This window comes from Paralichthys olivaceus, chromosome 3 (genome assembly GCF_024713975.1).
Source record: "Paralichthys olivaceus isolate ysfri-2021 chromosome 3, ASM2471397v2, whole genome shotgun sequence".
Classification (NCBI taxonomy): domain Eukaryota; kingdom Metazoa; phylum Chordata; class Actinopteri; order Pleuronectiformes; family Paralichthyidae; genus Paralichthys; species Paralichthys olivaceus.
The window spans coordinates 9292052-9307865 of NC_091095.1; the positions used below are offsets into that span (position 1 = coordinate 9292052).

General features: G+C 40.8%; 1 protein-coding gene across 2 annotated transcripts in view; it reads left to right on the forward strand.

Annotated features, from left to right (window-relative positions):
- Positions 1 to 15814, forward strand: part of LOC109636553 (adhesion G protein-coupled receptor D2) — an 81854-nt gene that overhangs the window by 55836 nt on the left and 10204 nt on the right. For both annotated transcript variants that reach the window (XM_069521867.1, XM_069521866.1), the window contains exon 23: positions 7952 to 8034. In XM_069521867.1, the coding sequence (XP_069377968.1) occupies positions 7952 to 8034 (83 nt within the window). The remainder of the gene's footprint in view (positions 1 to 7951; positions 8035 to 15814) is intronic.

Here is a 15814-nt window from a genome sequence, read left to right on the forward strand (position 1 = left end):
TAAACACGAATGATAAAAAACTAAGTAAAGATGAGAGAAAATAAATATCTGGCAGAATGTATTGGTAAAACATTTTAAAACGAGCGTGCAGTTGTGTATGGATGTGTAGCCGCAGCATAGCAGCTTTTATAGCCTGATCAATTTTACCGTGGCTTATTGAATAGCTTCTAATAACCCTTCTTTATTTTCAGTTGTAACCGGCACGTGTCATGGCTCAACAGAGAGAGACAATAAATTTTAATACATCGTCTCTGGAAAATTACACTTGCTTAATCATTGATTTTTATTGTTTCATCACGATAACATTATCCCAGCGGGTGAGGGCAGGCAAAAGAGCGGCTCATAAAAGAAAAGAGGTTGAATTAGATGTGACATTTTAAAGAGGGGAGTTGACAAAATGAAACGATGGCGTAACCAACTTTGTTTCCACTAATGTACAATGTATTGATTTTGCCGTATAACTGTTGTATCGATAGACAGTTTGATGCTGTAAACATTTAAACAAGTGGAACCTCCACCAACAACCTCTCTCATCCTGTTGTCAGTAAATCAACATGTCTGTTTGTTGGGACAATAGAAGACAATATTCTTTTTTTTACAGATATGTGGAGATATCTGAAGGATAGATACATTTTCTGAGTAGCTCCACTAATTCAAATCAGAATAATTTAAACTAAAGTCATTTTCTGCATGTTGTTGGTTGCTCTGGCAGCAAGAGATCATTAAAAGGCCATTAATCACTCTACAGCCACGACAGAGACTAGAGATTATTGATTATTGATTGATTTATTGAAAGCCTTTAGTTTTTAAACCTGAAAATGTTCCACTTTGTTAGTTTTTTTCAATATACTTCAATATACTTGCTGTCTTATCTTTATGCTTTCATAAGTTGAACTCTTTTCTTCTGTTCGCCCTTCTCTCTGTTGATCCATTTGCATCTCCTGCAAGTCCTTGTTGAAAACATATTTTCTGGATTTATTCATCATACCCTCTCTAATATATATTAAATGCTAATGTACATATTAAGTTTGTTCTACTTTCATCGCTGTCACATCCACTATAATTTAACTTCAACAACTAGCATGCAAGAAATTTCAATGTGTGTGCACCAAGATTTATTGGCTGCATATAAAAAAAAATATTAGGATCATTAACACCATGAAGCTGATGAAAACTGGCAAACACTCGCATAATCTGTGTGTGCGTGCGTGTAAGATATGATAAGGTAGATTTATATATGATATAAATGGCAGAGGTGTCTCCTGGCATCCATATAGCAGTGCCCTTTGTATTCCATTCTCTCTCTCTGTGTGTGTGTGTGTGTGTGCGTGTGTGTGTGTTTGTGTGTGTGTGTCTGGTAGAGTATGAGAGGAGTAAGAGACCAGGAGTCTTCTACTTTATGTTGTTACATACAAACATACAACAGTTGTTTTTCTTTGTGTTTAAAAGATTTCACTGCTGTACGTTTTCATAATTTTTTTCTGTGAATGTATATTTTGTATATTTATTTTAAGTGGGGTCCAGGTGTGTTGTGGGGACCTATGAGGACTTGTCTCGTTTTATGATATTTATTTTAAGGTGATGACAACATGTTTTTAAAGTTGGGTAGGTTTTGGTTAAGTGTAGGTTAAGATAAGAATATGGGTTAGGCAAGTATTAGTTACGGTTAAGTCTGCAGGCAATTAATGTAAATGTGATGTCCTGTGAAGTGTGTGTGTGTTTGAGTGTGTGAGAGAGAGAGAGAGAGAGAGAGAGAGAGAGACAGGGTGAGTTTGGGTGAGTGAGGGAGCAAGTGGGTAGACCAGCGCACAGCCTTTACACACATTTCTTCATGTGCATTCAGTCCCCCTCTCTCTCTCTCTTTCTCTTGCTCTCCCTCTGTTACACACACACGAGACTAATAAAACACACACACACAAACATACACCGGGGCAGGCAGGTTAGCCCTCCTCCACACAGGCACCTGCTCCGCTGAAGGTGAAAGAAGTGCTCACTTGAGCTCATTGAAAAGTAGATGTGACAGTAAATTTTTCAGGCCCTTGTGAGATGGGAGATCTTGTTATAGCAGTCAGGATGGGGGTCAGGGCAGTGGCTGCTTGATGATTGAGGAAAAGAGAAGTAAATTCATTCTGCTTCGGGCACTTTGTCAAGTGCCAGTAGCTTACCGTTGAGAGCCACTCACCCATCACTGTGTTACGGCCCCAGAGGTCACCTCCAGCGCCATAAATCTGCCTCGCCTCCTCGCCTGCTAAACCTATTGCCTTCCCCTGGCTGAGCACGAGCGGGGAGAGAGGCTGCAGCTGCAGCTGCTGCTGCTGCTGCTCCTCGTAGTTACTCAAATGAACAAAAGATAGAGGGGGGAATATAGATTCTCCTTCTGAGGCTGCTGGTGGTGTAAGAGCAGCACACCTGATGTGTTGTGCCACAGAAGTGATGTGTGCGTTTCGACTAATGGTTGTGTTGTGTTTTTGTGTGTGTGTGTGTGGAAAGGATGGATGGATTTCAAGAATGCATGTGTGTTTTGAGGGAGGAAGATTTTGTGTGTTGCAGTCGAAGCTTGCATGTGTTTACATATACATTTTTATAGGAAGTCATATAATCGTTTGTGTGTCTAGAAGAGGGGTTGTGCCGCTTCTTCAAATCCTTTTTTTAGATTGCTAGAATATGGTGTTCAAACATTAAATAACCTACATGACAAAAACTAAAATAAACTAATTCATTGGTGATAGTGATACCTGTCTTGTATCATTCATCCACCTCGTCAGCTTCACACTCCTGCTTTTCCCTCTCCACTTATCCTCCTTCTGAGTTTGCGTCCCCAGACCCATGCACCCGCCTGCTCCTCATTCTAGGACAGCCCTGTCTTGAGCTTAATATACCTTGATATGCATGATATCGACAAATAACACATATTCTGCCCAATGTTGTCTGCAGCAGTGTGAAAACATGTCTCTCTCTTAAACATGAATTTGTACCTCTTATACAGTCGTAGCACACCCAGACAGTATGCATTGAACAATTCTTTCAAACCAACTTCTTAAACTTTGCTTGACGTGCTGTTTTGTTTCTAATTGAGTATTTTGTATGTTTTTTTCCCATTAGTTGTATATGTGTATATGTTCAACACACTAAAAATACTGCTCTTGCTCCCAAAGACCCTCCTCTGAGTTGTAATTAAATGGCAGCAGATGTGCAGGTGAGGGAGATCATTATCATTCAGTAAAAGAAAAGAACAACTATCATGCTCTTTTAACTGGCTCATCAATCCACTCAAGCTAAAGACCCACATGAGAGTGCAGGAAGTGAAGGTAAAGATGAGGAATGGCAGAAGATGGGTGGCAGACAGGGAGATGAGTGTCGAATAAGACACTGCAAAGAAAGGCAAAAGATATGCAAATTAAAAAAAAACTATAAAAAGGTCTGCAGTTTATCAATCTGCTGAACAAAGTGAATGAATGCTGGAAATGTTGACCTGTCAAACTCTATTACTGTTTCCTACCTGTTGGCTTCCAGAGTCTAATATCACCTTTAATTTCACGTGTGTTTCGCACTACCCTGCATCATCCAGTAATGCATGCAGTGACTGTCTGCAGTTGCACAAGAAGAAATGGTTTATTGCTGTGATACACATGAACAGAAGGCCTCAGCAGTGCCACATTTTTTAAACGGTGCTGATTTCACTTTGGGCTGCAGTCCACCAACACTGGTTGATGTTGAGCCATTTTTTCTTCTGATGAAATGTAAGATTGGTGTTTAGAAGATTCCCTCAGCTGTTTTGGGGGGAGTTTTTCAGTGTTTTAGCTCTGCCAGCACACTCTCTAGATTTCATCAAAAGTTATTCCACCATACAAAGGAAGGAAAAAAATATGCTTTTTATATTTCATGACGACCAGAAAAGGGGGGAAATTGAATTTTAAGAGTGTGGGTAGGGCTTCAGTTACAATGCTAAACCTCATATTTTTTCATAGGGCCACACAAAAACAGACACCGACGTACGCAATCCCCCGGGGATCTGTTCTCTCTTTTCTAAATTGATAATTGAAATATCATGAAATTATTGATATCCTTTGCCATATGCTAACATTTTTCCAGGATGGTGGTATAGGACTAAAGTCAGAAGAAGGAAAAAGAATCTGGGTCTGGTGCGGGTGTCTGTGTGTCTGTCTGTGTGTGTGTGTTTGTATGTGCGTGTGAATGTGTTGTTTTTTCCTTTTTACACTGTTGTATGTGTGTACATATTGTGAGTGATCGCTTCTTTCTGAAGTCATTGCACGCTGTAATTACACCTGTTCCAAATTTGTGTGTGCACATGCATTCAGCTTCCCGTGTGTACATATATGTTTGAGTGTGTATGTGTTTGCATGAGCCTTTTAAGCTTGTAGTGTATGAACACCAGCCTGCTTTCAATATAGCCTCTTATTAGGGGGTGATTATCCTCCCTGCGTCTGGCTTCTCTCAGCCGATGACTGGAAGTTGGATAGGCCAGGGGTACCCAGGGAAGAAAGGAGTGAAAACTTCCTGGACCCGGTTTTCACCCTCCACCCCTCAACTCCAATATACCCTACAACCTCTCCAGAAACCACCAGAACAAAAAACTCTGAATCGGGGGGAGAATATGGTGTAAGCTATGGTTTGCATACAAGACAAGAAGAATAGAAGTTCCCAAAGTTTAGTTTTACCTAGAAGATCTGCACTTAGTCGTGTCTGTCCTGAATTAACCCTGAAGTAAGGATCAGCAGTTTCTGTATTTGTTGTGCAGAAAAGTGAGGTCACATTTTTCTGTTTTGTCCTGCTCATTATACTTTTACAGAGATTTTTGTGTGTCCTCTCATGGCTGTAAAATGCTGGTCAATTTAATTTGCTTCAGGTTTTGTTAAAAGAAACAATTCAACAGTATTTTTTACAGCTATTTGTGAATAATCATTGTATTTACATTGATTACAAGCTGGTGGGTGAGCAGAAATATGCAGTTCCATTAATGTTCCTGAAATCTCCAACCCACTATCTACAGCTTCAATTAAATATATAAATAAAAAAAGTTAAAACCATAAAGAAAATTAATATTTAAATTATGTCATTTATCAAAATGGATCAATTCTTGGACAGAAAATGAATTAGTCTTAGTTCCTAAAGCACAGTTGGTAAACACATTTATCCTCTTCCAACAGAACACAGGTTCCTCCTCGTGTACCCCTCCTTAACGCCAGTGGAAGATGCAGACTGCTACACCTTGATCTAAATTAATACTGTGAGGCAGAAAAGAGATAAGGAAAACGAGAAGACAAAGCAGAACTAGATAGTGGACGGGGGGGAAAACAGTCCCTGGCTGGGGACTTTGTAAGAACCCATACATCAGCTGTCACCCGATGAACTTCCAAAGAGTCACAACAGGGAAACACAATAGACCGGACAGATGGCCGCAAACAAACTGCAGTGGGTTTGATGCTATTAAAAGCTGTTTACCTCATGCCAGAGGCCTGCAAGTGTAGTGGATGCATTGTGAGATCATTTGTGAATGACTGAATGTGCGTTTGACTAATAGCTTCTGGAGTTTCATTGAACCCTCTGGTGTATTTTTAGCCACCAAATGACCATTTGTAGCTCGACTAAGACGTGTGAGTGTGCGTAAGTTGTTTTCTCATAATTAAGATGGAATCAAAGGCGACACGTGACGGCGGAACACAAACCGTATGATGATTGATTTGAGCTCGGTGGACTCCAGCCAACTCCGTAGGCCATGACGAACTTTTGGCTGATAACCAATAACCAGACAAACATAAAAAAGCCCCCCCTCCTCTTTCCCTGTTACTCTCTTTCCCCCTCCCATCCTTCCTCCCATCCTTCCTCCCATCCTCTCCTCCTTCCTCTCCGCTTCATCTGCTCTCCTAAAGAGAGGCTCTGACACCTCAGAATGATGAACTCCTTCAGTGCGTTGACCTTTCTCCTTCGGACTAGTCACCCGCCCTCATGCCCTCTTCCATGTAGATGAGACAGAGACAGATGAAGATATTTTGCAATGTGCGTGCATGCATGGGTTTCAGTGGAGGGGGTGGGGTGGAAGGCAGGACTATCGTGCAGTGACACAGTGAAATTAGTTTTGGTGTTGGTGGATGACGGCCGACCCACCTTCAAATCAGCAGTCAACCAGGGAGATTAATCCAGACACAGGATCCCTGCCGGAGAGCAGTCATGACAGGCCGGGAACGAGGGGAGAGAGACAGGCAGGAGGACAGACAGATGGGGCGCGTTGGTTCATGACAATGATATACCTGCTGAGATTGTGTCCATATATCTACAGTATGTGTGGAACTTTGAGGTTTAACATACAGATTGTTAGACCGCCGTGGACATGAATAATGTAAAGACCAAGTTTCTTCACCATGGAATATATAAAATTAGTATATAACTCTGAAGTCATTTATTGATTTCTATAGGTCTAGTGGCTCATTTTCCCTGGTTAGAAAAACAAACCAACCCAAACAGAGGCTCTTAAATTGGTGGGATTAACGCAATTATTTTAATTCCATTTTATTTGTATTGCTCCAAATCAGGACATGATTGAGACCTTACAATGTTATAGAGAAATCAAACAATTCCCACAATGAGCAAGCACTTGGCGGCCGAGGAAAGAAAAAAAAATCTCTTCCTCTAGCAGGACCAGAGTCAGGGTGGGCGACCATCTGCCTCGACCGGCTGGGGGGAGAGCAGAGACAATGTGGAGGGAGGAGAGGTGGGTGACGAGGGGGGAGGATAGAGAGAATATTGTTAAAATAGAAATTTCTATTTCATATAGTTATAGGTTTGCACATTGATTGAACAGAAATATGAGACAAAGTGCTGGAACTTGTGTTCATTTTCTGAATGCAGGTGATGCAAATGATTTTCACCAAGGGGAAGGTTGTGATTAGAGATAACTGAGGGGTAACACTGGTGTGCATCACTGGTGTGCATCACTGGTCATCCTCTACACTACCTGCTCAGACACTGGAAGACGATCAAATGGGAGCATCAGTTAAATGCCTGAAATGTAAAATGAGTTCATGAATATTATATAAATAGCTATTCTCATTGTGCCTTTGTTTTCTGCGCCTCTTATATAATCCTTTAGTTTTGTGTGATCCTTTGTGATTCTGTCTTGTTTCCATCTGCGGGACAATAGATCAGTGTCTATCTCACACGGGTCATATGGATGGAAAAACCTGATGCATTTCCTGTGATCTTGGATCCTGAACACTTCATTTATATTTAATGCTTTAGTTACAGATCATACAGGAGATGAATACTGAGGCAAAGTAGTTAAATTGCTCTCTGGCACTCTCCTTGCCCACTTCCTAGAAACTGCAGCATTGTATTAATGAGGTGTGGTCCCTTTGTAGGTCATGATTCTGAAATTCCATATATGTATTTAACTGGTGCATTGATCCAAGTACATGTTTGCTTTGACATAGAACACATCTGTCTGTAAGGCCACATCCAGTAACTCTTGGATGACTCTCATATCATTTCCTTTCTGTTATTTGAAATTTGAAAAATTACTCCAATGTTGTGATTTTTCTGGGGAAATATTTGGGTTGTAAAATAACCATGAAATTCTGTCATGTCTCATTAAGTTGAGATATGTAAATAACAGAACTTTATATGTTTTCATTCATTTGCAATATCATTTTAGGATAATCCCTGCTCACTGACTCGCTCAGGGAGTGTATCCTTGTCTTTTTGTGTGTGTGTGCATGTGTTACTTTTCAGTGGAGCTGAATACTTTTGGCAGCACTGACTGCCAGAGCTAACTCTGGGTGTGTGTGTGTGTGTGTGTGTGTGTGTGTGTGTGTGTGTGTGTGTGTGTGTGTGTGTGTGTGTGTGTGTGTGTGTGTGTGTGTGTGTGTGTGTGTGTGTGTGTGTGTGTGTGTGTTTGCGTGTGTTTGCGTGCGTGCGTGTGTGTGTCTGTCTTCAGGTCAGCTGTCCATTCCTTGTGTTCCAGAGAGACTGGAAAATCCCTCGAGCCAACCCTTCAAAGGCACTCATCAGCATGGAAAGGTAACTGACTCCTGACACACACATACACACAGCGGGTATATATAAGTCGCTCCCGTGGAACGTGGAGCTTTGGGTAACGGGGCCGGGGGTGAACAGCGGCATTTGATCTTTGACTTTCGGACAAAAACAGACTGAACTCTGGTGTTGACCTATAACTGTGTTAGGTTAACACATTCAACAGCAGCAGGTCTGATAATTCTCTCTTTCTGACTTAGTACAGTGTAGTTTTGTTTTACCTCAGTTTGATGGAACTTAAGGACTTAAAGAAATACACGTAGAAATATTACGAAGTACAATAAAATGTCTTCAGTAAATTAATTATTTAATATGTACACTTATACTACTATTATTACATAAAGTGACATTTAAATTATTTTAGTCATCTATACACTAATTTCACTTTATATTAAATGTTTAATTTAATACTGTTGAATGATAAATAATTAAATAATAATTTAGTGAACTAATTGCTTTTTAAAAATACTTTTTTCTGTTTTGCAAATTAGTTCTTTTTTTCATTTTCCAAATGATTTGTAATAGAATTAGACTATAATGATTTTTGTAGGAGAAAATTAGTTACAAAGCTTAGCAGGGGTCACACACACACACACACACACACACACACACACACACACACACACACACACACACACACACACACACACACACACACACACAGTACTTGTATAGGTTACTCTGTGCTGAAATAAAAGGAAGCCTCCAATGCCCTGATCAGACTCTGCATATCATTGTCCCCCTGGTGGACAGCAGTAGAACCACATCACCACACGTCCCTTATAAAATGTGAATTTATAAAGTCTAAATATTTTATCTTTTGCATCACGTTATAGAAAACAACTAACTATGTCATACTGAAGGGTGTTTGGAATAACTGAGTGCTTTGTCAAATAAGAGATTTCTCGTTTTATTTGAATTACAATTACATTTTATGTGTATAAAACAAAAATGTAAAATATAGAATATAAAGTATTTTTGCTTTCTGCCCACACTTTTGCGGGGGTTCCCCTTTTTCTTTCTCTCTTCCTCTTTAACCCTCTCCAAACTGCTACCGCACAACAACTTTCAACTGTCGTGGCACCGACGTGATCGAAGCTGACTCCGCTCTCCACCCAGCTTTGTTTTTCTTCGCAGCTGTTGGGTGGTCCGTGTCCCTCTTTCACTCTCTCTCTCTCTCTCTTTTCTTTTACTCTCTTTCTCTCTCTCCCCTTCTCACTCATTGTCAGGTTCACAGCGTCTGTTTCTCTTTGAGTGCTATGGGAGCCAGGCATGGCCCGAAACTCAATACCTGAGTATACACAATTAAGTTCACACCAGAGGTTATTGGGTGGAAGTGTGGTCTCGTTCCACAAAATGTGCGAGTCAGTCAAAGTCAAAGGATAGAAGAGGGGGTGTGTGAGTGTTTATGTGTGGCTGGTTAGTTGGTCAAGGTTAACTAAATGACGGGAGGTGGTGTGTGTGTTCTCAGGGCGGTTCTTTGGTTTCAGCACAGGCCAGAGTCAGAGCCTCTGCACCGGTCGGCTGCTGTTGGACACTTTGTCTCGACAGGTTGTTGTGTCCAATCATAATCAAACGTGTGTTTTTTTGTAAGTGTGGTGTTTCATTACTCTGTATTGTTGTCAGGCATTTGTTTTTGTCTTGTGCAAAGTTAATGTATTTGAACCTTTCACCAGCTTCAAAGTTGGTTTGTCAAAACAGTGAGGTATTGTCTTCCTATCAGGATAAAAGCATAATACGGTTTGGCCTCATGTGAGGTCCTATGATGTGATTTATTTTTTATTTTTTTGATGAATATGACTTGCAACATGTCTTTAGCTCATTTTGTTTTCTACACGCTCTAGGATTCATCAAGTTTTTAAACCATTAATTACTCATTGATTATTGTTTTTATTTTCCCAAATAAAAAACAATCAGAAAACAGAAAAAACAATAATCCTGGTTTTGCCGAGCTGGACTCACCCTAATCGACCTTCCAAGCCTGTTGAGTGTTTCAGTGTTAGCCACAGCTCCCTGTCAGTAACACTCACACGCGATTGGGAGTCCCATGACAGGCCAGCTGGAACCTCCAGTCCACTCCCCCCCACCACCACCACACACACACACACACACACACACACACACACACACACACACACACACACACACACACTTGCAGAGACACATACAGACACAAATCCTCCATGGATCCACCACTGGCCTGTTAGTCGTTCAGTGGGAGGGTTTTGAATGTGTGTGTGTTGGGGTGTTGTTGGGGCTTCCTGTTTTGGCCCGTGCGCCTCCGTGCTTCAGACTGCTGGTGTCGTGTCTGTCAGCTTTGGGACTCACCAGAGACGTGAAATATAGTTCAACTGACATGTGGTTTTTGCAGCTGATATTTGATCCTCACTGCAGACTAATGAATTTCCTTGTGAATAGGTTATCAGCTCTTAAAAACAGGACAAGACAAGTTTTACTATAAATTATTTACAAGCTGTTGATTAAAATCCCCACATAACACTCTGGCGTAAGTACACAAACTATAAAACCACATTTCTCCACCTGTGGTCAACAAGGAATTTCCATCATATCAGAGATGCAAAATCAAGTTACCATTTCCTATTTTTAATAAAAGGCTTAATGCAGGTCAGATATACAGTAATAGCAAAAATCTATGTATATCAATGTACTCATTGATGTTTGGGAAAAGTTATATCCTTCCATATAAAAAATTTGCTCTTCAGCTGTTTGATCTAAAGAGATTTGGTCTATTAAAGGTAAATGAGACCAAAGAGCATTTATCTGTTGGTGGCAAAGTCTAGAATGGGGTTAATCAAAATCAGTCTTACTTTGACATGAGACTGATAATCTATAACTCTTTCCACTCCTGTATCGTCACACACTGATGCACTTTAACATATGCACAACGTAAATGTTCGTGTCTCACACACACACACACAGACACACACACACACACACACACACACACACACACACACACACACACACACACACACACACACACACACACACACACACACACACTTGTCCGGGCCTCTTCATTAGAAGTGGATATGTCTTCGGGGGGAGCAGCAGTCATGTTCCATTAATCCAAAGCAACCAGTGGTGATTGATCAATTAGCCCTGCTTAAAGCTGGGGCTCAGGCTAATCAATAGCACTGATCACCAGCCAAAGGTTTTTCATTAAGACCTGCTGCTCTGCATGAGTAGACCCCATTAGCATAGAGCAAATGGGCTGTGAGGAATGCAAATACTAGAGCGAAAACACACACACAGGCCATGTACAGTAGGGTTTCCCTCCATTCAGTGTTTATGTGGCTGATTAAAATAGTTTATTTTAAAGTTATAGTGTTTGTCAATTAAACCACTCTCTGTTACCTTTTCAATAAATGTCAATTCTTTCTTTTACTACATGATGTAGACTGTAATGAAATAAATTAAAATGAATATATACTTAAAATAAGACATACAAATATGACCCATCATCTTTTAAATGCAGAGCTACTGCACTAAATTGTTCCTCCACCCTCCTTATGTGGCAAAAATGAGGACGACTTAAGCTTTTTTACATTATTTCCAAAACATGCATAGTTGTTTTCTTAAATGATGGGTTCGTTCTTTTGAAAAATGTCTTCAAAATTACCAAAATAAACCCCAATTTTAAAACTCTGTATTTTTCTGGTATTAGAAGAAGTGATTTCAAAGTGCTAAAATTATTTTATGATCTAAAATAAATTGAAGTGTTGTTTTAATTGAATTCTTTCAAAAATAGTGTCTGTGTATGAAACAGACATGTGTCAGTGATATTTCAGTGTACTTTATAGTCTTCTGCAAAGTATTTGCTTTATAATTAAATCATGGGTGGAGTACCATAACTGTCTCAGTGTTTCTCAAAGACATTTTGAGCGAGCATTAACACCTTGCCTTTTCATTGTTGGATGCTATGAATATAACAGTGTCTATTAAAATGTTGTTTGAGACAAATATGAGTCATATAATCTCCAAATAGTTTTTATGATGCCACAGTGAGCGTATCTGGCACTATTTCCCTTTCAGCCCACTCACTGTTTAGTCCTTTATGTTGGTTACCTGAAAAACAGCGGATGTTGCTGAGCCACAGCGATATTTCTGATCTGCGACCCCGCTGAACCCACGGGATCATCTATAGCCTAAAACACAAAAACACCGTCCCGCTACCACTGACAAACTCACCTTTCTCACCCTTTCCGAACCCTCAGTGGGGCTGAGAGCCATTGTTTCACTTAAACAATCCTCATTGAATTAAAATCTGGCCGCACGCTTTGTTCAGTGAGGCTGATGCATACTGCTGTCATGGGTCCCATCGTTAATGTGCCATCACTGCACCTCACATCCTCAGCAGACACAGGCAGCGCTGAGTTTATTTCCTCCATCTGTAGGTGAATGTGTGCACACATCTGTCTGTGTGTGTGTGTGTGTGTGTGTGTGTGTGTGTGTGTGTGTGTGTGTGTGTGTGTGTGTGAGAAACCCTAATAGTGTGCAGTGTGCTCATACTGTTGATGGGCTGAAAGAGTATGAGAGGGTGTACTGTGGGGTGTAGGTCATTCTGTGTGTGCGAATGTTTTTGTGTGTAATAGTGTTAAATCATTCAACAGAGAGAAGAGCAGATGCAGATTGTGTAATCTGGTGCTTTGGTAGATTCACCTAAATCTGATCTAATGTCACACTGTAACGAAACACCAGAGATGAGGGCTAAGAAGACGCTAGTTAAAGACAACATCACCCTTTATTCATTAGTCAAACAAATCATCTATTTTTAGTTTTTAGCAACAGGAAATGTTTTCAAGTTGGACCTTTAACCATATTATATGTTAGTCTATCGTTAAGTATGTGTACACACTGGGAGTTTGGGTGACAGGTTGGCCTGACTCTTCATGTCTTTATCAAAAGGCCTGACAAACCCTCATATCTCTTAATTTCCTAAAATGAAGCACTTGACAACACATTCAAAATTGTGTGCATGTTAATGTTAAAACAAGGTTTAGGCGTTTAAACCCAGGTATGGGGTGGGGACGGTTTTCAATGGGAGATGCTTGTGCGTGTGTGTATACGTGCGTGCGTGTGTGTGTGTGTGTGTATGTGTGTGTGTGTGTCTCCATGTATTTTAGCGGAAAGGAAGGGAGTTGGTTGCAGAGATACTGAGGCAGACAGGAAGAGATCATCCTGGTGTTACCACGGCTGAGGTTGAGCTCCCCAAGCCCATTCATAGCACACACACAGGCTATTTCTCATGCACATACTCACTCACACACACACACACACACACACACACACACACACAGATGCATGAGGACACTAGTGCGTAGTGTGTTCTTCCTCATGTCCCTTCACCACCAACCTTTTACCTTCATAGTATTGGTTGTGTGTCATTTTCTCCTTTTACTGTTCCTTTCACATTTCACTGTATGTTTATCAAAACCTCAGTAAATCTCTAAAATGTGTCCACCCAGCCCAGCTACACTCACACATGCACACACACGCACAAAAACCATTTGCACTGATGTTCAAAGAGTTCGATGAGTTTTTCGCTGGGATGGCATGGCAGCAGAATGATATTTCCGTGAGCTGTGGGTGGGTGGGATGGATGGATAGATGGACGGATGACACCGTATCCACCCACCCTGGGGAGAGGAAGTCCCTATCAGAACACAACAGGAAAGAGACAGAGCAAAAACAAGCGCATGTCTTTTTGGACATTAAATCACTTCCTGTAGGACTCTGAGCTGCCTCCCCCACCATCCTCAGCTTCCACCTCTCAGCATAGTTGAACCACCCTTTTGGCAAGACAGCGTAATTGATCAAATCTGTGAACTCCAACACATCTCCTGTGTGTTATTGCACTGATGAGTGAAATACCTAACGAAGAGAAGGAGCTTGAAACCCTGTTTAGAATGACTTTATCTTTTATAATACAAAACACCTTTGCTTAAAAAACAGGCTATAGCCTACACACACATACATATATATATATATATATAATGCTGTGCAGCCTGCCAATCTGATTTATCACTGTGACTTGCAGATGTGATGAGTATCATAGGATGCCATATAAATCTGTGCACCCTGACAGATCACAAGCCCTGTGGGTTCGACTGCTCTGATCTTCATCCAAGAACAAAAACAATGAGACAAAAAGGTTTATCTGTGGTGGTGGCTGCAGGAAAAGGCCATTTTATTGATGACAGGAAAAGACAATGACACCAGTTTACATTCAAAACACAATCCTCAGTCGGCCTAGCTTGTGATTACGTTCATATTGTGAGCGATCTTAAAATGGAGACATCAGACATCGTATACAATGCACATATGGGAGTAAATCTCATACATGTATCAAAAATGCAGCTTTTGCTCAATGCTCTCCACATCCAGGGCACAGCTGTAAAAAAAATATGACTTCCTTCCTTGTAGGCAATTTCCTGTTTATGTCTGAATGCAGGTCAGGAGAGGGGGATAGTGGTCTCTACCCGTCCACCGTCATCCTTCCCCAGGTTTGACCCCTGTCCTGATGATGCAGGATCCTATGGATTCTGTCGCTAATAGAAATATTCACAGCTTTTCTTCCTTTATCCATAAAATCAAATCTGTTGTACTCTTGATTATAAACAAAAGAATGGCACTCAGTGGAGTAATCCTCCAGCGAGGCACAATAGTCCTCTTATAATACCACAATTAAATTAACTAGATCCATATTTTATCTGGATGTGCACCTAATGCCACACACTCATTATTTTCATGAACATACAATCTCTCCAAAAATTCCAGGAACAGCAGTCAGATGACAATCCGCATAAAAATGTAAGGGGTTCTTCCCTGACCTATACCACATCATTCCATTCATTGTAATCCACAATAGTAGTTTTTGCGTAATCTTGCTTCCAAACAAATAAACCAACAAACAAATGGACAGGGGTGAAAACACAACCTCCATGGTCAAAAGCCTCATCTACAAAACACCCCCAAAAAAATTGTATCGCCACAAAGCAAACACACTTTCAATCTTATTTGCGTTTTTGTTCTCTGCAAGGTCCCCCCCCCCCCACACACACACACATATACATACACTCTCCTCAAAAATGTCTCAATTGCACACACATGGATCTTCTTGAGGCGCCCAGTTTGTTTCATTTTCTGCTGATTTGCCTAAAACAGGCAGCGACTGCTGCTGTGAATGTTTAATTTAAGAGCTCATGTTCCCCTCTTTGTGCAGAGGTTGGAAGTGTGGACAGGCTTGACAAGGTAAGGGGGGGTCCAATAGTGGTGTCGGGGCAAAAGGGGGGATGGCTTATGGAGACCCGAGGTCTCTGGGCGCAGTCATTAAGATGGCTACTCGGTTTAGAGATGAGAAAGCATGCCCTGCACTCTAGGCTCATTGAAGATGCTCCCCTGCCTATGTGGAACATCCATTATTTATGAGTTTTTACAAATTCCAACTGACATTTTCATCAGTTGTGGATGTGTGTTTCTGATTTGGTTACACTGGGTGTGGCTGCCCTCCCCACCAAGATGAAAATATTGGTTCAATACAACAGTTTGTTATTACAAAGCAAATATTTTACAGTTGCGTGCAAGGCTTGTTATTACTTTTACAACTGTGCTTATTTAGCTTTGGACGGAGTTTTCTGAGTCAAATGGAAATATATGAAGGATTACATGTCATTAGGTGGTGACACAAAAATAGGGTATCTATCACCCCAGCTTTAAAATGAATACTTTTGAATATGAGAAA